The sequence below is a fragment of the Lobosporangium transversale genome (genome assembly GCF_002105155.1).
Source record: "Lobosporangium transversale strain NRRL 3116 chromosome Unknown BCR41scaffold_12, whole genome shotgun sequence".
Lineage (NCBI taxonomy): Eukaryota > Fungi > Mortierellomycota > Mortierellomycetes > Mortierellales > Mortierellaceae > Lobosporangium > Lobosporangium transversale.
The window spans coordinates 509239-532117 of record NW_019028990.1 but is presented as its reverse complement, the minus strand read 5'-3'; the positions used below and the strand labels follow the sequence as shown (position 1 = coordinate 532117).

General features: G+C 41.1%; 8 protein-coding genes across 8 annotated transcripts; 3 read left to right on the top strand and 5 right to left on the bottom strand.

Moving 5' to 3' along the window:
* Positions 1–661: 661 nt before the first annotated feature.
* Positions 662–3690, bottom strand: BCR41DRAFT_385465 (vacuolar protein sorting-associated protein 33A-like protein). The gene is made up of 8 exons (XM_022027671.1): positions 3518–3690; positions 3330–3410; positions 3049–3160; positions 2421–2933; positions 2001–2309; positions 1836–1910; positions 1149–1694; positions 662–1005 (listed from the first exon to the last, which is right to left on the bottom strand). Exons 1-8 carry the CDS (start codon positions 3656–3658, stop codon positions 806–808), a joined length of 1977 nt encoding a protein of 658 aa, XP_021882862.1. The 5' UTR covers positions 3659–3690; the 3' UTR covers positions 662–805.
* Positions 3691–3827: 137 nt separating this feature from the next.
* On the top strand, positions 3828–5603 carry BCR41DRAFT_385464 (hypothetical protein; the record flags this gene model as incomplete). Its single annotated transcript, XM_022027670.1, has 2 exons — positions 3828–4570; positions 4807–5603. Exons 1-2 carry the CDS (start codon positions 4027–4029, stop codon positions 5601–5603), a joined length of 1341 nt encoding a protein of 446 aa, XP_021882861.1. The 5' UTR covers positions 3828–4026.
* A 242-nt stretch (positions 5604–5845) lies between these two features.
* On the bottom strand, positions 5846–9086 carry BCR41DRAFT_377347 (rab-GTPase-TBC domain-domain-containing protein; the record flags this gene model as incomplete). The annotated part of the gene is made up of 5 exons (XM_022027096.1): positions 5846–7485; positions 7639–7940; positions 8077–8214; positions 8337–8597; positions 8683–9086. The coding sequence occupies 5 exons, from the start codon at positions 9084–9086 to the stop codon at positions 5846–5848; spliced, it is 2745 nt and encodes a 914-aa protein (XP_021882860.1).
* Positions 9087–11738: 2652 nt separating this feature from the next.
* On the top strand, positions 11739–12667 carry BCR41DRAFT_369549 (hypothetical protein; the record flags this gene model as incomplete). The annotated part of the gene is made up of 4 exons (XM_022026471.1): positions 11739–11973; positions 12064–12135; positions 12236–12310; positions 12465–12667. 4 exons carry the CDS (start codon positions 11739–11741, stop codon positions 12665–12667), a joined length of 585 nt encoding a protein of 194 aa, XP_021882859.1.
* Positions 12668–13047: 380 nt separating this feature from the next.
* On the bottom strand, positions 13048–13824 carry BCR41DRAFT_369548 (hypothetical protein; the record flags this gene model as incomplete). Its single annotated transcript, XM_022026470.1, has 2 exons — positions 13048–13436; positions 13659–13824. 2 exons carry the CDS (start codon positions 13822–13824, stop codon positions 13048–13050), a joined length of 555 nt encoding a protein of 184 aa, XP_021882858.1.
* Positions 13825–14440: 616 nt separating this feature from the next.
* Positions 14441–19062, top strand: BCR41DRAFT_28657 (hypothetical protein). The gene is made up of 3 exons (XM_022020284.1): positions 14441–16276; positions 16435–17335; positions 17438–19062. The coding sequence occupies exons 1-3, from the start codon at positions 14591–14593 to the stop codon at positions 18943–18945; spliced, it is 4095 nt and encodes a 1364-aa protein (XP_021882857.1). The 5' UTR covers positions 14441–14590; the 3' UTR covers positions 18946–19062.
* A 117-nt stretch (positions 19063–19179) lies between these two features.
* On the bottom strand, positions 19180–21160 carry BCR41DRAFT_303587 (hypothetical protein; the record flags this gene model as incomplete). The annotated part of the gene is made up of 5 exons (XM_022020723.1): positions 19180–19688; positions 19861–20039; positions 20224–20462; positions 20620–20749; positions 20847–21160. The coding sequence occupies 5 exons, from the start codon at positions 21158–21160 to the stop codon at positions 19180–19182; spliced, it is 1371 nt and encodes a 456-aa protein (XP_021882856.1).
* A 322-nt stretch (positions 21161–21482) lies between these two features.
* On the bottom strand, positions 21483–22842 carry BCR41DRAFT_320860 (ribosomal protein S10 domain-containing protein). The gene is made up of 2 exons (XM_022021418.1): positions 22615–22842; positions 21483–22470 (listed from the first exon to the last, which is right to left on the bottom strand). The coding sequence occupies exons 1-2, from the start codon at positions 22695–22697 to the stop codon at positions 21672–21674; spliced, it is 882 nt and encodes a 293-aa protein (XP_021882855.1). The 5' UTR covers positions 22698–22842; the 3' UTR covers positions 21483–21671.
* Positions 22843–22879: the final 37 nt, after the last annotated feature.

Below are 22879 nucleotides of genomic sequence, written 5' to 3'. Positions count from 1 at the left end.
ATGCACCAACGCGTGTTGAGGACATGCATGCATGTTATTCTTGAGGGGAGAAATGAAAGACCAGAAGTAGAAAGAAGTAAACTGCTCAAAGTCGTTCATTTTCTCTCGAAGTTTAGCGACAAACCCCTTGCCTTTTGTCTTCATTTTTCTTTTCCACTCAAGTGATCATAACCATGCGTTTTTCATTCTTGGCTTCTTTTTTTTTTTTTTTTTTTTTTGACCAGTTCCTTCATTTCCATTTTGTTTGCGCGTCTTGTCAATACGAGTTCCCTTAATTTTTTTCTGTATTTCCTGCTTAATGACGAATAACAATGAGGGATAGTAATGACAATAGAAATAGGAATAGTAATAACAATAACAAAAACAATAACAGACATGCACGTCGTATATTGGGCATCTTCTGTGTTACCCCTGAAATCTCATTCGTCGGGCTGTATCAAGGCATGGGTGTCCTCCCTACCGTTGGAGATCAAGTGTTTCTGCTTCCGAGGCAAAAGAAAAAAGGACCAATGAAAGAAAAAAGAGCAAGGAAAAAAAAAAAAAATAAAAAAAAAAAGAATTACTCCATTGAATTGTTTCGTATCGTATTGCGCTCTTATTGCTCCTCCTGGAACACGAAGGTCAAGAAGGAAGAGGAAAAAAAACGGTCAAGCTGCATTTGCTCTATTTTATTATACTTTATTTTATTTTCAAGGTACAGAACAAGTCGTGCCTGATTTCTTCTCTTCCCTCCTATCGCCCCCTAACGCCTCCCCTAGCGCCTCTTCCTTCTCATATGATACTGAATGGGTAAACAAAAACAAATCTATGCATTGGTTTGCAGGTCCGGGACTTTTTGAACCAGTGAGTCTACTAGGGTATTGCCATTCAGAATCTGTGTTGTGCAAATTACAAAATCACGTAGCCCACTCTCTTGAGATGCAAGGAATCGAGTCGCAGATACCTCTGTGAACGTACATCCCCCAAGGAAGAATACTAATGAGATGCGTGGTTGGCCATTCATCCCTACCATACCGAACCAATTAAATGAGAATGAAAGAAGAAGGTCATTGTTAGTATTACTATGCGGAAGCAACAGATACAAATAAAATACATGTATAGAAACAGAGAGAAAAGAGAGAAAAAGAGAAAGAGAGAGGAAGACTTACGCCTTGAAGACATGGGCTGCCCGTCATCGACTCGTTGCTTCTCATCAAATGTTCGTCCTGGAAGCATCCGGAGCACATCTTCAAATCCCCTCCATCCATGTCCACCCGCTACACCTGAAGATTTGCCACCACCACCCCCTCCAAGCGTCTTTGGATCCTTTCCACGTTGTACTACGCACTGAATAAGTCTTACGCTCAGCGGTGCATATCCCGAATACACATATGAAATATCATTGGGTGCATGCTCATTGACTTCGTCCACAATCAACGATAAACTCTTTCGAACGAGAGCATATGTATTCTTAGTCGTCACCTGCTTAGTCAACATGCCCAGTTTTCGTAAATTCTCCAAGGTTTGAATGTGTTCGAAACCATAGGCCTCCAAAATATCCTTTTTAAAGGATTCATATTGTTTTGGTTTGAGCCCGTTGTTAACAAGGGAGTAAAGACATAACAACCGAAGAACTTGAACAATCGGGACTTGCTTGTTAATCATTTCTTCAATATAATCAGGCTCTTTGGTAGTTGCGATTCCTGCCACAACATCTAGAGTTTTAAGAAAAGGAGAAAAAACAAAAGAGTGTAATTAACTATTCTTGATCGATTAACTTCATTCATAACTATTAATCAACTAGAGTCTAAAAGAAGAGAAATTTTCCTTCATAATCATCCACTTCAAGTACATACTCTGCTGGACTTCAAGGATCCTGTTGAAATCATCTGTCATTGTGTAATCCATAATTTGTTCTGCGAGTGATGTATCTGTTCCGAAAAAGGAGTAAAAAAAAAAGTACGGTCAATCAAACAGCCAACAGATTGAACTCCTATTCGAAGGATATAAAATAAACTTACGAAGACGAAGCGATTGATGTTCTTGAGCAAGTCCACCCATTTTATTAATGAAATCACGGATTTGTGGGACAGTCTTGGCGTTGTGCCTTTGTTCATAGTCTGCATTGATGCGCTTGGCGACTTTGTTCAACAATCCACCTACGACTGCGAAATTGAGATCCCGAAGCTCTCCAAATAATTTGTCACCTCCGTTGAGTGGAACCTTCTTCTTCTTTCCAGTGACAGTTGCTGAACTTGAAGACCCTGCTCCTCCTGGTCCTGATTGCGCAGGCGTCGCACTAGCAAGCGCAGCGTCAACTTCTACAAAAGCTAAAAGTGCGTGTTTTTATTATAAGGAAATGAAAAGAAAATTCATCAGATACAGATACTAACTACATCATTCAAAAAAAAAAAAAAAAAAAAAAAAAAAACATTACTTACAATTCTTGATATGGAAGATCTCGTCAATGAGACCCTCATAAGTTAATTGTGTACAAAGTGGTGTGACTAGGTCAACATCCCGATCCAATATAATGAGAGAATCAATATTCTGAGACATTTGAGTGGTTTGTGAAGCCTCCAAGTCATCCACAGCCATCTCTCGTCTCATCCGTAACATCATATCACATAATGCTTTGGAATGTTCACCCTTGCCCAAAATCCGTGGAAACCATCCATAAATCCCTTGAAGTCGCATCAATGCCTTGGCTGCATAATAGATCGAGGTCGTGTCCTTGTCCAGATACAATTCTCTAAAAGTTGAATCCCATTCCAAACTCAAGAGATCATCCTCCAAAGGAATCAGATCCAGATGGTATTCTCCTTTAGTAATTTCTCCAAATACACCTTCATCCTCTAATACTTTCTCACATAACGCCGTCCGCCTCGGAACAAAGAAAAGTGAATATGTATATGCTCCTGAACGAGATTCTGTCGTGTGTGTATGGATATGCTCTATACCAGATAAAAAAAATATAAATGATGTACCAGGTTTTTGATATCAATTAACTGTAATCACATTTTGATGTAGCAGATGAAAATAAATAGAAAATAGATAGCCTCAACTAACCTGCAATGTACTTCATATAATTGACTTGAGGCCGACAGATATAGATGAGATTTTTGCAATCTGTTTCCAATGGACCTGGCTGAAGATGGTATATTTTCTCAACGCCATGATCCTGTTTTAAAGATGATGACCAGTTAACACCTGATAAGCGATTGAACCAGTTGATCAATGATCAATTGAGCTCGAAACCTTGGCTCCTTGTATCTTATCAAATAGCCTTCTCAGATGATTGTTTCGTCCATATTAGAGTCTTTTTTTTTTTTTTTACATATATCACTTGCCTTCAACAGAGCAAACTCTGCAATAAGACTTAAAGGTCCACTAAGATTTGGGTCAAGCACAAGACCCTTCTTGCCTTGTACCTGCGTTTTTTTGATTTATAAAAAAAATTTATTCCCTTTATTTAGTCCCTTTATTTTTTGTTGGATATCCAAGGTTTTTTTTTTTTTTTTTTTTTTTTTTTTTTTACCGAGTCGAGGACATTGACAAGTTCCTTGCGAGCCAAGTCACGAAGAGAATCAATGTTCAATGGTGTATGTCCAAGATGAGCTCCTGTAGGCTGTGCTGGAGTGGATGCAGCAGCGACTGCAGCAGCTGTCGATGTCGACATTGTAAATGTACTTTTGGTGATGAATGGAAAAAACCAAAAACGAACACTTTTTTTTCGCAGCTTTGTGATTTTCGAATTTTAGTGTAGCACACAGTTGTGCAATTCCCGTGACATTCCCATGATCAAATAATCTCAATTGGGCTTATTCGCGCCCCTCCCTTCGTTTCTTCATTTCTATGCTTTCCTTTACTTGGGTCCACTTCTTTCCTTTTCTTTCTTAACTCTGCTCCTCTCATTCCTGCACTGCTTGTTTTACAAAGCTTTCAAAAAGCTATTCTTGACGGGCTTTGAGAAATTGTTGTCAACGCGTGACCCAAATAGGTCCAATATCAACTCCTCTTATTCCAGACAACCCAACAACAGCGGCAATGGACCATGAGCCAATAAGTCCTTCTTCAACAGCTCCGATATTTGAAGGCCGGATAGGGAAACATACTACAAACAGTGGCATGGGTATAGGTTCTGATTCTGGTTCTGGTACTGGATCAGGGCCAGGGCTAGGCACAAGATCAGGCATAAGATCAGGCACAGTATCAACAGCTCCATCTCGTCGATCAGTCCACATCTCTATTCCAGATAGTGATCGGAACAACAATAACGATAATGACGGCGACGCTTGCTCTGTGTCTTCAGTACCTTCCCATTCAACCTATTCATCTTCTTGCTCTTGCTCTGCTATTTCTTCTATCAAAAACTCGAATAGTCGTCACTCCATCTGCAAAAAGAGTATGAATGGAGAAGAAGAAGATGATATTGATGATAATGAAGACGAAATGGATTCAGTCATGAGTGCAAGGCAACTCTTTTGGACCTATGTCACCCTCGCACCCATTCTGCTTACCATCTGGGCCATTTTCGCAACGCTCTTAATAATACTTCCTTCAGCTGATAATGAAACCAGCATTCGATGGGGTAAGCTGTCAAATCGGTCGCTGCCTTTTCTTTTTATGTTTTTCCCTTCCATTAGGCCTTGTGAGATTTGAGGACTTTAGAAGAGTGCTCCTTACAATCATCCCCCCCCCTTTTTTTTTTCTTGAAATATATCCGTGCGGGCTTGTACAACTCATGACCAAGAAAAATGCATGCGTGCCATCTCTTCTTGTTTCTGTATTATCTAACCTTCCTCTTTTTTTTTATTTTTTATTCAGATCAATTGGGCGCAGGTGTGATAGGTTGGGTCATCGCATTCGGTTCCAGGAGACCCATCTATGCAACCTTTGAACATCTCTTCCATATCCATCCATCTCATTGTGAATGGTCAACTTTGTTTTCCGCTGGAGTTCTCGAGGAAGTCGTTCGTTTAGTCTTCATCCTCCTCCTTATTGGGGTCGGGAATAGTAAAGATTTTGGAGCTGTCTATTGGTTAGGACTTGGCTGGGCAGGAGTTGAAACTTTCTATTATATTGGGCAGTCATTGTATTACTCTTGGTCCCTTTCTGATGATGACTATCGTGCTGTGGTTACTACTGCTACTGCTACTGCTACTGCTACTACTACTGCATTTATGACAGCTTCAGAGAGATCACCAATCATCCGTCACAACAACAGCGCTAATAATGCAGAGGAGTATGGTGGTGTTACCAAAAGTACACAACAACAAGAACAACAACTTTATAATGATCTGGATACGTTGGATTCACAGAGTAATGAAGAGGTTATCTCTACTACCCGTGAAGTGAGACACCTTCTTGGCATTGATCGGCCCTGGTGGAGTTTGATGGGACGGACATCGAGCATGATGGTCCATATCGGTTTGTCTTGTTGGTTAGGCCATTCAGGATGGAGACTATTAGCTCCTGCTGCCATTATCCATGGAATACTCTATGTCGTCTGGGGCGTTGTTATGCCTGACCATTGGAGTGTCCCTGCAACATCCTATGGGACATTGATGGCTGCCATGACCGTCTTCCTCATTGGATTAGCGTTCTATGGAGAAATTGTTTAAAATAAATAATATCAAAAATGCCAACTTTCTTTTTACTTTTATCTTTATCTTTATTTTTTATTTAGCTATTATTACACATGTAGAAATATTAACGTTGTTAGGGGGTGCTTGCTTCATCTGCCACAAGATCTCTCTTCACTCCGCTTTCCATATCGAACTCGTTCAGGAACTATTGGATTTTGATATAGCAGATCACATTAGGACTTTTTTTTTCTTTCGTTCTTTGCAATATCACCATAGCATCATATAAACTTAAAGTTTGTTACCTTATCTACTTCATCAAGCAAATCATCGCCCTCAGCATCTTCATCTTCATCTTCTTCCTCCTCTTCATTCTCACTCTCTTTCTCACTATCCGTTTGAGTAGCGCTCTTTTTCTCTGCCATCCCGTCAGATTCAGAGATCACATTGACCCCCTTCTCATCACCACCTTCATCAGCAGCAGCACTTGAAGAAACCTTTTCAGAAAGCGATGCACTACTACTAGATTGACCAAGAGTGGTTGCGGCTGAAGACTTTTCTTCCCCAGGGGTCCCTGGTGCAGAGGATGACAATGACTTCTGTGTGCGACCTCCCGCGCCACGGTTCTGAATGTTGTTCGCAATACCTCCTGCAAGCTTCCTGCCTTCAGATAACAAGGAATCAAACACCTCCTTTGCAAAGAGTCCACGCTGACGATCCACTGGCTCCAACAATCTGAAAGAGGCTGCAAACCCGGAATCAAAGAACTTCTCCAATGTCTCATCTGCTAAAACAACCATGCGGAAAGTTGGAAGTGACATCTGGATCTCGGGTTCTTCATTGCTTTGTGCTGTTGCTGATACTGACCTTGGATCTTCTTCGTTTGTCTTGCCTTCTTTTATCTCTTCTTTTTCTTCCTTACTAGCATGTGCTGTTTCTTTTACTTCAAGTGAAGAAGATACTCCAGTTTCTGCTCCTTCTGTCTTTGTTTCTGCAGCGTCAGCTCTATCTACCAAAGCAGCAGCAGCAGCAGTCTTCTTCTGTGGTAAATCCACTTTCTCTGCAAACTCGAATGCATTGCGAATGAAATTTGATATTGCGCTCAGATAGGTATCACCATCATCAAAACGGAAAATAAAGAGTAGACTTTCAGACATGCCCAAAATCTCATCCCGACTAAGCGTTCCATCCTTGTTTAGGTCATGCATATCAAAGAAAAGTTGTATTTGCGTCATCAGGTCACCATGGATGATGTCGTCAAGACCCGTCGTGACCTCTTGAAGAGAGAGAGTCCCAGTATTGTTTTGATCAAACCGCTCAAAGAGCCTAGAGATAAAATGTCTACCCACAACCTGACGACGTTCACGAGCTGTTGCTGTCGTAGCGTTGGACCCACGTCGACGATGACGAGAAGGAGAAGATCCATTGGCTGAGTTATCATCATTATTCGCTTCATCATCCACTTGAGCCCAATGAGCTATGCTTCCCAAAAAGGACACAAATGTCGTCGCATCCAATGCTCTAGCCTCTCCTTGCTTATTAGACCCACTCCGATTCTGTGGGCGACCATAGAAGAGTGTAGAATAGAATCGATCATAAATCACACTCATTTCATCCTTAGTGAACTTTCCGGGGGAGATGTTTCGTAGTTGACTACGTTTAGTGAAGCTTCCAATATTGTGTACAATCTTGAGCTGATGATTCCTCCGAAGTTCCGCCACCATTTCAGGTGTAATTGATTCAAACTCTCTGAACGCCACTGACATCAACTCATTAAACTTTGTCAATGCGCGAGCCTTGGGATTGGTACTATTCGGGAACGCAGAATCATCCAAAGTACTGAAATATTTTTTCAAAACATCCATGAAAGCTCCATCGTCCTTGGCCGCCAATAAATCATCTCCATTGACCTTTAACACGGCTATAAAAATGCCAATGGGTAAATAAAAAATAAAATAAAATAAAATAAAAAAAGAGATCCTCCATTATAAATCAGTTTACCGGTTCCCTATCGGAGAGAGTGTGATGAACATACCATTTGCCTTTAAAATTTTTCCTTTTTAAACATTCTTACCTAAACTGATTTGAAAGAGAATCTTTGGTCCCTCAAAGAAAAAGCAATCCAGGATTCGGAAGGCATAGACCAATGGCATTGAGTTGATAAACAGACTCAGGAACCATGGTAAACAGGCCACTGATAGTTGGACATCCACCTTTTTCAAATGCTTACTTAAGATAGGCATTGTCTTATCAAGTAGGTGCTCAAGGATAGTTTGATCCAATAATGCGCCATACATCGATGTACTGTAATACCCAGGCAAGAGACGATCACATAAAACATTCAATGTCCAGAATGCTTGCTCCTCACTCTGATAACTATTAATGATAAATAAGGAAAAGAAAAAAAATAAAAAGTACAAAAAAGGGATTGTGAGACAGCTTACTTTTGCCAACATTTCTAAAAGAGAAATAAAGAGTAGGAATATCGCAATTATACCAAAAAAGTAATTACATTAAGATAGCACTGGTGACGATGTTCATTGCCTGGCAGTAACCCAGATCAGGGTTCTTCCAAGCATATGCGCTCAGTACATTTCGAAGACGATTAATGCCTTTAATATCCTGATAAGCTTGATACTCTGGTAATGATCTATAGAAAAGCGTAATACAAAATGGGAAACAGATTGCTTTTAGCTTTTAGTCACTCTACTTTTTTTTTTTTTTTTTTTTTTTTACAGAAATCCAGTTGGGCATACTTGGAATTTTACTGACCTGTTCAAGTCTTTCTCTATTTCTTCTAATGACAAGGACATCTTTCCTTCATTATCCTTCAACAGCCTGGCATATTCACCTTGATTCATCGATCTGAGAAAGAGTGATCCAGAACAAGCTTCCCAAATCTCACCACGCAGCTTATTAGGCAAACCAACACGAATCAGTTTAGGGAAAATGTCGACCTTTGTCATAGTCAAATTGCGTCCATTGTCCTTAAAATATTGGTGCCATAGCTTTGTTTTGCTCTTGTTTTTAAGTCTACAATAAGAAATGTGAAAAAAAGTCAACTTTTAGAGATTCCAGAAATAATAATGACATTGAAAACAATATCCATCTTACTTACTTTTTTGGATCTCCGGGAAACTCAAAAACCCATCCCAACCCGGAATCATTCTCCGCAATGTCAGGACGGTCTGCAAGGAGAGCTTCTGAGAAACATGTAGCGAGAAAGGGCTTCAGTGCTCTCATGGCCCGCACCTGAAGTTTAAGATTGGTCTTGAGTGTCCCACAAAATTTTTCACATTGAGTACGGGGTCCATTCAACCGAAAGATAATCCTCATCTGATGCCACGTTAGGATATTGAGCGCATACGAGGCTGAGGAAGAGTTCATCCTCTCCACACGACGGATGGTGAAAAGTGGTAGAGCTAACACACATGGCTTGGCTTCAACACAAATGAAGCAAAGAAAGGACCCTGACATGTATAATCGTCCGTGATACATATCATTTTTCTCACCCTGAACCATGGTAGCACTGGATTCTTCCATCAAATGTTCAGACGTTGGTAGGTTGAAGCGTAATTGGAAATCCTTGTCTCGTTTTTGTTCCTCAAGACCAAGTCGTAAAGGTCGAGTCGCCATGGCTGGTGAGTGAATAGATTCATTGCTCTCGAGATTGTCTACATCAACAGAAAACACGTCCTTGACATTGTCAGAATGATCACTTTCATTTGACATCCCTGGGGCATGCTCCAGCACTGTATTTCTCAATAAACGCTCCATGGTGAGTGTTGTTAACTGCACTAGTATGTCGTATGTTTCATCTCGGTGGAAGAGATTCGAAAAGAAATACTAATATAAAGAACACAAAATAAAAAAAAACAAAAATTGTAAGCATTACTACTTGATTTGGCTTTGTAGCTAATATGATATTTAAAAGAATAATAATAATAAATCTCCTTACCTCCTGGCCATCCTTCATGACTACACGGATTGCATCAGCAAAGACGCCACGCTTACTCTTTTCCTTTTGTAGATCACCAATGTCTTTTAATTCTAAGAAGATCTTGGTTTCCATCCCAAGCATGAACGAATAGAAACAGAGATAGTTCTCTGAAATGTACATCCAACCCTGATTCATCATCTTGCCGTGATATGAACATGAATAGTAACTGACAAGTCGTTCTGAGGGCAAGACATTAAATGTCTGACGAAAAGCTCGAGATGCACTTCTGACTTTTTCATCCGAGGTGATATCATCCGTTCCCTTGTCTATAATAAAATGTACAAAAAAAGATAAAATGTTAAATGTAAAAAAGAAAATACAACGGTACAACAATTGTTAACGCTTCCTCTTCCTCTCTGTCCCCCTGATTCTCCCGTGACATTAATCCATATAACGGATTGAAGTATCTTGATTTCTTTACCTGCTCGAGTCACAAGTGATCTGATCTTGGTCAAAACCCACTCTTCTTTTTCCTGAGCGTCGTCCAAAACCTGTAATCCAACCACAAAGTTTTCTATGTTCCATGCCAAGTAAAAAGCAAAAGAAAAAAAGGAAGAATTGACAGTTAGGAAGCAATGCTGTATGCGTGCACAATATCAAAAATCAAGATAATGCGCCTCTTTTTTTGTGCGCAGTTACACCGAGCTAGTTTGATTGATTTTACCTTGCACCCAAGTCCAAGCTTGGTCAATGCTCTTTTGAGTCTCTGCCTCGGCGATCATTAAGGCCTGAGCATTAACCTGCCGACGAAAGAGGATCCGAAAAGGTGCTTGCTTCGTATCGAACCTATAGTTTTGAAAAAAGAAAAAAAAAAAAAAAAAAAAAGAATAATAAGTCCATTGTCTGTTATTTTGAATACTATCAAACAAAGTCAATTGGAGGATCAATTGGGGAGTGAACTTACACATTTTGAATAGTACCCAAGAACGAGTTCAGAAACTGGGATTTAGAAGCCTTTGTACGCTGAAGTACAAAGTTCTCTGTGGACTGAACAGTGTCAAAGAGAGGGTTATATTGATCGCAAGGGGTAGGCAAGATGAACACATGCTGCGGTGGTTTCTGATGGTTGGCCATGGCACCAAAATAAAAAAACTTGAAAGATGAACAATGGCCAAAGGAGGAGATGAATGCAATGACACGACCGAGACTGAAAGTGAAGAAAAAGTAATATATAATATCCTCTATATTTCTTTCTTATTGTATGGGATTGTTATTCTATTGATGTGGATTGATGTGTGGCTCTTTTTTAAAAAAAAAATTCTATAACTAGAACAATATGTTTTTTTTGTGGAGTGGAAGGGAAGGGGGATTTGGGTGTGAAGAAGTAAAGAAGTAGAGAAGTAGAAGGAGGAAAGGAAAAGATAAAGGCAGTGCTGCCTTCTTTGCACGCAAGAAAATATCCCGTTGATAAAGATGCGTGAGAGAATGTGTAAAGAAAGAGCGAGGTCCACTTGCATCCCCCAACTTTCTCTTGAAAAAAAACGCAACCTTGAGGTTATGAGGCAGTCACGCATGCATATGGAATATCGTTTTTGGAACATTGATGTTTCTTTCCTTTCATAAAACAAGTTCTATATACACATCAATATGTGGCTGTTCTCTACTGGCGAAAGCGGAATGAAGAGTGAATAAGAGCAGAAAAAGAAAAAAGCCCAGCTAAAAAAGAGCCTTTGTTTTGAAAAATTTCTAAAAATTACTTTTCTTGAAGTTCAATGAATGTCACTTATTATACATGTAAAAGTATTATACCCGGATGTTCGGTCTCATGTTCGGACCCTAATTGCCCGGATATTTTTATCCGTGTTTTTTTTTTTTTTTTTGTGGATGACTTTCTTGTCGGAGAACATGACAAGATTTAATATATCTATCCGCAAAGCTCCTTCGTAACAGAAAAGATAGAGAACTTGATCGTCCTTCATTTTATTCGTTTAAAAAATAAAAATAACATAAGCATCTATATCAACCCCTTTAATTGACTGCACCTTTTTTCGTCAAAAAGATCACGGAGAATCGTCCTATCGACGCGTAAAAAATAAAATAAAATTAAAATAGAACATATAAGGATCCTAAGTCATATGATTTAGCCGTAGCTCCCAATAGGAAACAAATGAACCCATCAACACCACCTAAATGTCTCATTGACCATCGACTAGATCTAACGAACGTGCCTTACAATGAGACCCGACCCACACAAGCAAGCAGCCTCCAGGAGATATCAGAACAAGATAAAGAGCCGAGGTGGCGCCGTTGCTGGAACCAAGGCTGACTCGACTGCAACTAGTGGTGGAGATAGAGGCAGACGAGAAGGTGGTGGACATGGACGTGGACAGGGACGTGGAGGTGGACGTGGAGGATACAGAAATGGAACGCGAGATGAGGAGTCGGAAGATGAGGATAATGTGAACGAAGGTATATACTAAGGTTTCTCTGCCTCATGTCACCAATGATATTAAAGCGCATTGACTTAAGAATTCTAATTGTACACCCCTTTCACATTAGCACCTAGGAAAAGCTACGCTAGACGCAAGATCGTCAGCAATGCTGATCGATATGTTGAGCTAGATGAAGAAGGTACTGTGAAAAGAAATAAAAAAACAAATATGCAGGATCCAATACTAATCAAATGGGAATTACCGGTTAAACACCTCTTCTTATCTCTACACCGTTATAGTTAATGAAGCAGAGGAGCTTGAGCAAGGGATCGATCGACAAACGATTGCATTCCGAGAGATGTTGAAAGACCCTGGTACGTATACATAGTCTTAATTGGTTCATTTGTAAGGATGATTTTTTATTTTTTAAAATTACTTTGGTTTTCTTTGCAGTAGTGTACGCCTATTGACTTTATCTTCCAATATTCCTTTTTTAACTCTTTTATAAACGCACATGCAAAAAAAAAGATCAAAAAAAGACATTCGACCCTACGGCGTATTTTCGATTCAAATCAGAGAAAGAGGTCGATTCTCAGGATCAAATGGAGGAGCCTCAGCAGGTGCGAAAACTGCTGGAGGTTCGTTTAAATGATATTGAGCAGGCCCTCATGACTTTATCCATCAAAGAGCGATTATATTTGCAAGATGCCTCTGCCGAATCCGTAAGTTGAATATATCAGATATTAGCACATATAAAGAAAGAAAGAGTAACACAATATCAAGGCGAAGGCCAACTCTCCAGATATGATCTCTCTAACATCAAATTACTTTTCATTCAGCTTGATGGCGACATGATAGGGAAAGTCTCACTGACTACTGGAAAGCCGATCGTGCCAAAACTTGTCCGTGGTCAAGCAGCCTCCGATATTCTCATCAAATCATCAGCCACATCTACACAAGGAAATAATACTACCTCCTCAATATTAAATCATTCTACTCTTCGCAGCCATTTAGGAAAGTCAAATACATTTAAACAAGGTATGGCGTATTACGTGGATATCTCCTTTTAAACTCACATTAAACATAAAACTTAACTGTAAAATCATTTGATTCACACTGCAACATCTGTAGATGATGGTGAATTGGATGAGTTACTAGATTTTACGAAGACATATGGAAAGGCCCAGCCATCTGCGCCTACCTCATCATCATCGACGTTATCATCAGTCGCGCCTCCTCCTCTCAAGCATACGACTACACCATCAACAGCCTCAGTACAAACTTCTGCACGCCCATCAGAGCCATCCTCTATCGGATCAAAAATACGCCTGCCACCGCCTTCTAAGGGAGTCAGACCACAAGGTAGCACAGCAGCAGCAATAACAACAACATCACCATCGGAAGCAACAACAACAGCGACGCCTAGGAAGGGACCCTCGCCACTCAAGAAGGGGGCCCCTCGCACCAATACAGGGAAGAAGGATGAAGAATGGCTAGATTCTGTTTTGGGGATGTAAAAATAAAAAATAAAAAATAAAAATAAATAGAACTTTGGATCTAAAAATGGGTTCAGGGTATTATAAACAAGTAGAATATGAGCGCGCTTTATTTATGTAAGGTTCTGTATAAGTTCTTCAATACAATCGCGATCCACGCCTCCCTCATGCTTGTTTCTTTGGTTCGGTAGCACAGCATGTTGGCTCTGTCTTTTTTCTTTTTTACCCTCGATTTCAAATATACATCGGGATTTGTACTGACCATTCTCCATGTGGCGATGCAATGGATAGGAACAGATAATAGAATGAGAGCCATATAACACGAAAACGAGAGCAGTAGAAAGTACGGAAATGTTTAATTTCATCATAATGGAGATGGCCCCTACTCCCATTACATATGCACCCTGGCTTGAACAGTTTAGACATCTTCCAAGGCCACAGGAGAAGGACAAGGCTTTTGTTTTCCCTGCAATAACTTATTGTTCAAACAAAATAATAAAAAAATAAATAAATAAAGTAAAAAAAAGAGAGAGGGGAAAAGAAAGTAAGATCTCACGATGGGCAATTAGCTTTCATCATCAGCTGCGTTGCTGTGCGAGTGAAAGGATAAAAAAAGAGAATTCGAGTGGCCCAATAATCAACAATAGAAAATAAAAAAGGGGGATTAAGCTAAAGCGCACAAACCGATGGAGAGAGTGGCGAGTTCATTTTTTTTTTTTTTAATCTTGTAATCTTGTTGTTCCTGAATCCCCTCTTCTTGAAATGAACACCCGTGTTTGTAAAGATGTAAAGATTGCTCAAGACATGGCAAAAAAGCCCTCTCTTTGTACTTCACCCTCGTTTACCCTCGTTTCCTAAACATGTCAACATATTCGCCGTATATAAAAAGGCACAATAAATTATAAAAATTAAAATCAAAAAAAAAAAAGACCTTCTTTGCCCTTTCTCTTACTCTCAAAAAAGTTCGAGAGTGTATATATACTTTGCAATCTCATCGCCACTTGGTCTTGACTTCATCATTCTCTTCTCATTCCTATTCTCATTCTCTCATTCTCTTCTTTTCATTCATTCACTTGTTAGTGAAAGTATTTTTTTTTTGTTTGTACCTATACCTTTTATTTTTCTCACACTTGTATATTAAAAACACATTCCTCAAAAATGTCCTCTACTACTCTAAGTCGCCGATCTGGCATTCGAGCCCCCTCTGGTAGTGGCCGTCCACGGTCAAGACCCTCTTCTTCCAGTACGAATGTCGATCCTGCCAATAATGAAAAACAACAACAACAACGACATTCATACTCTGCCAGCTCTGGATCTGAATCTGATCTATTAGTTCCACCCGCACCTCCACCAACACAGCAATTATTGTTCACAGAAGAGCCACAAGAAATGACAAAAGAGGAAGAAAGAGAGCTAACCAGAGGAGAAGCGAGAGGAGAAAGAGAAGAAAAAGTAAGAGGGGAAGAAGAAGTAGAAAAAGATAAAAATATTCATACTCGCCTCCTCAACGATGATATGTTCACACGTGCGTACAAGCCTAGTTTTTATTCCGAACCTCTGGGTGGTAGTACGAACTACGACAACGGATTTATTGATTATATTACCATTGGTAATAGTAATAGCAGTAATACTCGTAATAACACCCGTCCAGATTCAGTAACTGATGGTTATAACATTAGCAGCAACCACAACAGCAATAGCAACAATAGTGACAACGACAACGACAGCGGCAACACCGAAAAGGCCAAAAGTAAATTCATATCGCCACCATCTTCTCTATCACCATCATCACCATCATCACCCCCTCCACCTTATTCTCAAACTCCACGGGTCAAAACTCCAAGGCCCAACACTGTGCACCAGGACACTCTGATTGGAAATGGTAACATCTATAGTTTCCATGAGCATAATTTCCCAATGCCACCTCGCTCTCGCTCCCCTAACCCTCAGACCAACCCACAAACAGCCCTCCATCAGCAACTGGAACAGCAGCAGAAACCATCTCCTTCATCAATTCCTCCACATTCACCACTACAGGAACAAGGAGCCGGTGTCGTTAACCAGGCTTTATCGCGCTCCGAAATCCCTCCTCGACGCGATTCCATATGGTTGGGACCTCCTGATGAGACCGGCACCGTCGACTCTGGCTCTACTGTACCAGCATTCCATCCAGGGCAGAGGGAACTAGACTATTTTTGTCTGAGTCGAGTAAGGGAGGAAGACGAAGATGGTGATAAGGAGCAGGAGCAGGAGGAGGAGGAGGAGGAGGAGGAGGAAAAAGAAGAAAGAAAAACGGACGATAGAGAAATAATAGTGGTTGTCAAAGATTTTGCAGAGAGAACCAGAAATGACAATCCATGGGATGATGCGGGATACGAACAACAGCCTGTCAAAAAATTTCAGTTACGGGATCCCTCCACACCCAATTTCCGTCACGCACAAGCACAAGCACAGACTCTGATGCATGGGCACAGCCTTCAACGACAATCTGATCAACAATCATTCCCCATTCCACCAGTCCGACCTCGGGTCCGACAAGGTAGAAGGCCAAGGACACCACCTTCACCCATTGATGCGTTCCATAATGAGGATGACGCCGGTGGAGACAACTTTAAACAATATACCAATGAGCTTGAGACCCAAGAGACATTGAAGCGAGAGCGAACGAGGATCCTTCAACGCACAGTCGTAAGCAGCTATCGACAGATCAATTACAAAGACATCACCAATGTTCAACCACTTAAAAAGGGCGGCTTTGGGGAAATCCATACTGCAGAATGGTCGCGCCTCAAGGTGGTCTTGAAGAGAGCGCTGGCTGATGGGATTGAACAATTTGAACAGGAGGCAAGTGCAATAGTCCACAGAAGGATTCAGAAATATATAAAAAAGGAAAAGAAAAGGAAAAGAAAAAAAAAATGATTTGGCTGACTTTTTATCTAACCTCCTTGTGCATTTGTCATGTTGCTTTTCTTTTCTCTTTTTCTATTTCCTCCCATACATAGCTTGAAATCTTGAAGCGTGTGCACGACTATGATTTTATCGTCCCGTTCTATGGTGTCACCATGGACCCTATTGCAAACGTGAGATGCATGGTAATGAAACACTGTGCCAACGGTAACTTGTGTCAGTTTCTGGAAAAGAACCACACTACCTTGACCTGGGCAGAACGATACCGGTTGTCGATTGAGATCACTAAAGGGCTGGAGTTCCTTCACAAGTCAGGGTTCTATCACCGAGATCTCCATAGTGGTAATATTTTGTTGGACGACAAACGAACAGCCATGCTCTGTGATTTCGGGCTGAGTCGATCCGTGAACAAAACTCGTACGATGGATATGACTGCAACTGTGGGTGTGGCGTCCTTTTTGGCACCTGAACGTTTCCCAGCAGAGAGACCTGTTTATTCTGCTGCATGTGATATCTACAGTTTAGGAGTCATCTTTTGGCATATTACCTCTGGTAGGATTCCGTTTGCTAATCGATTGGGAGCTGGGACTGGGGTCGCATTGTTACTGCGTCAGCTCATGGAGGGTCTCCGTGAGGAGATTGAGCCGGATACACCAGTCGAATATAGGAATCTGTTGACTCAATGTTGGGATGTCAATCCTTCTGAACGACCACCAATTGACATGATCATTGCAGTATTGCAAACTCTTATGGCTGAACCTTCAGAACCAGTTCATCTTCAACAACAACACGGCGGCTATCCTTATCATCACCCTCACCATCGTCCAGTCGCAGCAGGCTTCACAGTACCCAGTAGCACTACCTCAGCTGCTTTGCCTGTCCCTCCGGAATTGGATACAAAGATGGCAAGTCTGGAACGCGCTTCCAACACGCTCAATAAGATGGTATTTGACATCACAGACCCTACCATGAGAGAGACAGTTGACTATATCCACCGTAAGTCATACACTATATTTCATCGTTTTTTTTTTTTTTTTTTTTTTTATGTTCTTTTTCTAATTCCACTAATTCATTGGTGTTTCTCACATTAAATGATAGGCATGCGTAGGCGCTTCCGAGAGCAACGAATGCCAAAACAACCATATTCCCTTTCCAACCCACCAACGGTACCCATCTATCTTTGTCCACTCGTAGGGGACATTGAAGGATTTGAATACCATCTTTCAGTCCATGACAAATCCTACAATCCTATCAATGAATCTAGTGAGCAGACAGGTGATACAGCTTTACACTTGGCTTGTCTGTTCCTTGAATCCCCATTGGATACGATCAAGGTCCTAGTCGAACTCGGCGCCGATATTAATCTCGAAAACTTGCAAGGCTATACGCCTCTGATGATCTTGGTCTCCTCAAATACTCAGTACTGTTATGAGGCCCTTAAGTACCTTGTCATGCGTGGAGCGCGTATTCCGGCTTATATCCGTAATCCGATTACACCCTTGGGTAACGCTCAAACCTATGCCAAGGACATCGTTAACGAATCTAGACAACTCCAGATGGATAATTCTGTCAAATATGCTAAACAAGCTAAAGTTAATAGTATTACCCACAACAACAGCAGCAGCAACAATCGTAAACAACGAGGAGGAAATCGGTTCTATGCACAAGGCCGACCTCTTATCCATGTTGTTGCTGCGATGCAAGACGACTATCGAATTCTGGACTGCCTTTGTGAAGCAGGGCTGGATCCGGCGATTACATTTGGAGGTGAGAATGCTTTAGTAGCTGCGGCAGCTCATTTAAAGATCAAGAACATGGAATGGTTATTGAACAATGATCTCGATATCAGTTCGCAAAAGATGATCACGCGTGCTACTAAGGTCGTCCGCTTACTCCATGCACCCGTCCCAACGTCCCCGACCGATATCGGTGGGTTTAATGTCTATGGGCACGGGACTATGTACATCACTGCCAATCATAAACGAGGAGGCGCATCCGGTCCTGGGACAAGTTCAGATGTCATTATCAAGGGTTCTACCTGGGGTCGACTTGACCCAAAGGAGTTTCCTGAAGATATCCGTGAGCTAGGTCAATATTCTTGGGCAGGTGCTGCTTATAAAGGTCGTCAAGGTACAGATCAATTCAACAAGGACATGATTGGGCCAGTATTACAGCTTTTAGAACAATGGTCTGGCCATCGACTGAATGAGGCAAGGAAACAAGTCGCAACCAAGCTGATGAAGGCGCATCGCGCTGCTGTGGCTGCAATGGCTGCTGTGGCTGCAGTCGCTTCGAATAATGCAACGACGAATGCTACTCCTCCCATTCTCCCCCGTTCTCCTTCTCCCATGCGTATAGATACTGTTAGCGCAAGTCACCACCACCATCACAACAGCCCCAGACCTTCTTCCCCTTTTGCAGCACCATCTAGCCTTGTCAGCCCAGGGGAAAGTGTTCCATATATACCTCCTCCACCTGCTAATCTTAATCCTGGTCGAGGTAGTTCTAACATCAATAACGGTTCTTCTCGTCATCACTCCCTCAGAAAGAACCAACGACATTTAATTGATCATGTCTTAAGAGCCAAGGCACCAGTCCGGTACTGAAAAAAATAAAAAAAAGTAACATATACGCCCGATTATCTTGTATCAAGACCTTCCTTTGTTTATAGCCGGAAAAGGCCTTTTTTTGTCTTGTGTTTTTTTTTTCTTGGTAAAAGTACATGCTGAATGCAACTATAATAAAAAGAACGAATGGATTTGGATGTAAACGAGGTCCGAAAATGAGAGAAATGATAAAAAGAAGAGAAAAATAATAAAGCAAACATGTATATGGTTCCTTTAAATGTAGGCACGGCTGTTATGCTTGGCCATATCCATGATGCGAACTCCTCTAGTCAAGGGATTTTTGAGGTTCTCGGGAGTGATGGTCATGACACATGCATAGGTGGCCTCCTCGATAGCATCCTCCTTTCCAAACACGACCTCGCGTGTCACTCGGTTGCGGAAAACTGTCACCTCCTGAGTATTGAAGGAAATGATCAATACAGGGACATCATTCTCCAAGACCTTTGCAGAGACCAACTCTACATTACGCAGCTCCAAGATCTTGCAATCACTGACCAGTCCCTGAGCAATCTGTGCTTGGAACCCTGCTGTCAAGACATTATAGGTCGCTTCTGAGCACCACTCGTGCAACATCTCCGAGTCTGTGTTCAAGACTGCATCCATGACCTCAGGAATAATGAACTCGCGGCACTCCTTCATGAAAGCATCCATCTTGAAGTTAGGATCAATCATCTGCAGAGCTCTGATCGTCTTGGCATTCTCAGTTTCGTCCATCATTGAGACTATAGGGTATCACAGAAAAATAAAAGAGAAAGGACTGCCATTAAGATCAAAGCTTTTTTTTTTTTTTTTTTTTTTTTTTTTCCAGGGGTTGAGAGAAAAGCAAAACAGTCTTTGTGCAAGCAAAAAAAAAAAAAAAAAAAAAAAAAAAAGCCAAAAGGATTTCTAACATACCCCATGCATCTGCAATCTTGTCAGTGACCACACGAGCCCAAGCAACAAAAACATTGTCGCTGTCCTCATAGTTCTTCTTCATACTAAATACGCTTTGCATGACAGGGTTGGTATCCTTGAATTTGCTCCAAGTCTCCTTCCATGCAGAATCCTTATGGAGCACCATAGATTCTCCAGCGCTAAATTAACAGGCAACAAGAAAAAAAAACGAAAAGAGGGAGAGGCATATGTGTTAGATATTGTATCTTGTTACAATGAATTTTCCCTGCAAAGAGAAATGAAGGTGTTATGATAAAATAAGCATTGAGAGGAAGGAAGGAGGGAGGGAAGAGGGAATCAAAAAAAAAGGTAAAATGGGCATACTTGACATCTTCCTTTGTTTCAGGAACAGCAGCCTGGGCAGCTTTCTGTGCATCCTTGGGACTGAAGTTGACATCTAATCCACGAGCCTTTCGACGAGCAGCTTTGGAGATGTATCCTCCATACCTGGACTCTGTGTCCTGGATCACAGTCTCGACAGACTCTTTCACATTCTTGAAGTATTCATTATCACGAATAGGCTTTGTAGTAGAATCCATTGTCTCAGCAAACACCTTTCCAGTCTCTGAGATCTAAATAAATAAATAAAGATACGACTCCACCTGTGTTAGAGATTATAAAAGCGTTCATGAAAATAAAATGTTTACTGTTGTCTTTTTTTATTTCACTGCTGCAAAAAAAAAAAAAAAAAAAAAAAAAAAAAAAAAAAACTAGCATTACCTTTTCTTTAGATCCCTTCACAAACTCATTCTCAGCAGCACCTTTCAATGTTTCACTAACAGTTTCACCGATCTTTTCTGATGCCTTCTTGAAGTGTTCTGCAGTCTGTTTAATCTTTTCTGTTGCCACACTAGAATCCTGAGAAAAATTATGAAAAAGAAAGAAAGAAAAGTTAAAAAAAGGTACAGGATTTGCTAACGATCAAGATCTCAATTTCTGATTGAAACTTTTTTTTTACCTTTGCCTTCTCAAAGGCCTCCTTGGCTTTCTTGAGCGCATCACTCTCTCCAACCTTGCCGGACTCGTCTTGTAACTTCTTGACAGATTCTTGTAGTTCCCTGTTCTTCTTGATCTGTTCCTTCAGAGTCTCAACAAACTTACTGAACGCACTTTGAGATTCATATCTGGCAGAGATCAATGGTGCAGATATATGACGGCTAGTAGGGTGTGCTGTCAAACGTTGTGTGGAACCAAGGAAGGTGGAAGTGGGTCGAATTGCTTTAGCGCCTGTGGAGGAAACTAGAGATCGGAGAGCAGACATGGCTGTTGAATTCGTTGAAGTGAAATTAAAAAAAGATAAAAAAAAATAAAAATAAAAAAAAGGAAGAAAATGGAATGAAACGGAATGAGGATGCGGGGAAGGGTAAAGAGGAAATGGAAAGTAAAAAGAAGAAACGGAGAAAAGTGGGATCTCTTCAACGTTCTTTTGGGAGGGGAGGGGACTGTTGCGTTTACTTTCTATCTTTCTTTCTTCGACCTTTCTTCCTTCGATCGGTGGCTTGTTTTGATGACATCCAAAAAAGGAAGTCTCGGATCAAAAATTGTTCTGTTTTTTCCGTAGCACCTTCTAATTAAACTGAATAGTGATTTATTGTACTAGCCTCCTTCTCACTTTTTAAAATCAACGGAACCAAATGGCAGCTAAATGTCTGTGCGATATAGAGGGAAATATCTAGAAATAAAGACATCAAGGATTGACTCCTTTCTTTCTTTCCTTCCTAGTTCGCTTGCTTTTTTGATCCCTTTGTTCTACCGCTTACTGCTTTACTGCTTTACTGTTGGTCAACCTTCTTATTGATGTCAGCAAGAGTCTTTTCGATTGTCTTTGCCAGTTCAGGATCCTTGATCAATCCTGAATCTACACGAGGCTCAACTGCTTTAGCAATCTTCGGTTCTGCAGGATACTGTTGTCCTGAATTTTCATTTGCCTTTACTGATTCCGCTGTTGCTGTTGCCGTTTCTGTTTCTACTGATGACGATGATGATGAAGAAGGTTCATCCTGTGGCACTTCTTGATCAGTTGGAGCAGAATAAGCTTGCTCCTTTGGCTGCTCCCCTTCCTTCAAGTCGATGCTGGCTTCCTTCATTGATTCAGCCACGGATCGGTTCCTGCTTTCGCCCTTCTTGGCCTTTTCCAATCGTTTCTGTCCAATGCCTAGCTCCTCATTCTCCCAGGTAGTGATCTTCATACCCACACCTGCCATCGAATTCTGACTCAAGAACTGTACCCAACGACGAACTACATCCGGATGTGTGTCCTTAATGGCCAAGAGACGCTTATGTGTCTTCCTCTCAAAAGTCTCCTGAGCCTTCTTGTGAACAAAAGGTGATTTGTTGACAGTCCACTTAGAGGTCTTCACTGGTAAAGGAATTACTCCTGAACATGGCATTTCCAATGCTGCAGCGGTCCGGCGCGCAAAATCTGCAAAGAAATCCAGTCTATCAGGGAGGTAGGATCGAAGATGGAGATGTGCGACTGTGATGTTGTGGGTTGTAGGGATCTGAACAGGCTCACCGTAGACGAGACGATCTTCCTCAGAAAGACTCTCGAGAAGATTATCAGTGGGTGTACTAACATTTTGTCAGGTTTTTTTTTAAAAAAAAAAAAGACGAAGATAATAAAAGGAAAGAAGAAGAAATGGATAGGCCAACGGTTAAATTTTTTTTTTCCTTTGTTGTAAGGCTATGATGCCGCGTCTCCTTCTTTCTTTGTACCTGAAGGAGCGAGTGGCAATAGATGCTGTCCTGGCTGCATTCACTGCACGGGTTGACAACCCGGTCCTGAGCGAGCTCAACATTATTATTTTTTAAATTAAAAAAGCGGATGTCTTCCCGGAAAGGAAATAAAATAAGAAAGACAGAGGCTGATGAATAACAAAAGTCTGTGGAATGTCAGAGTCTTGATGCAAACTTCCTCCGTTTCTGTAACAGAGAGTGAATGGCCTTTCCACGAAAAAAAAAGATCAACAAACAGGGTGGC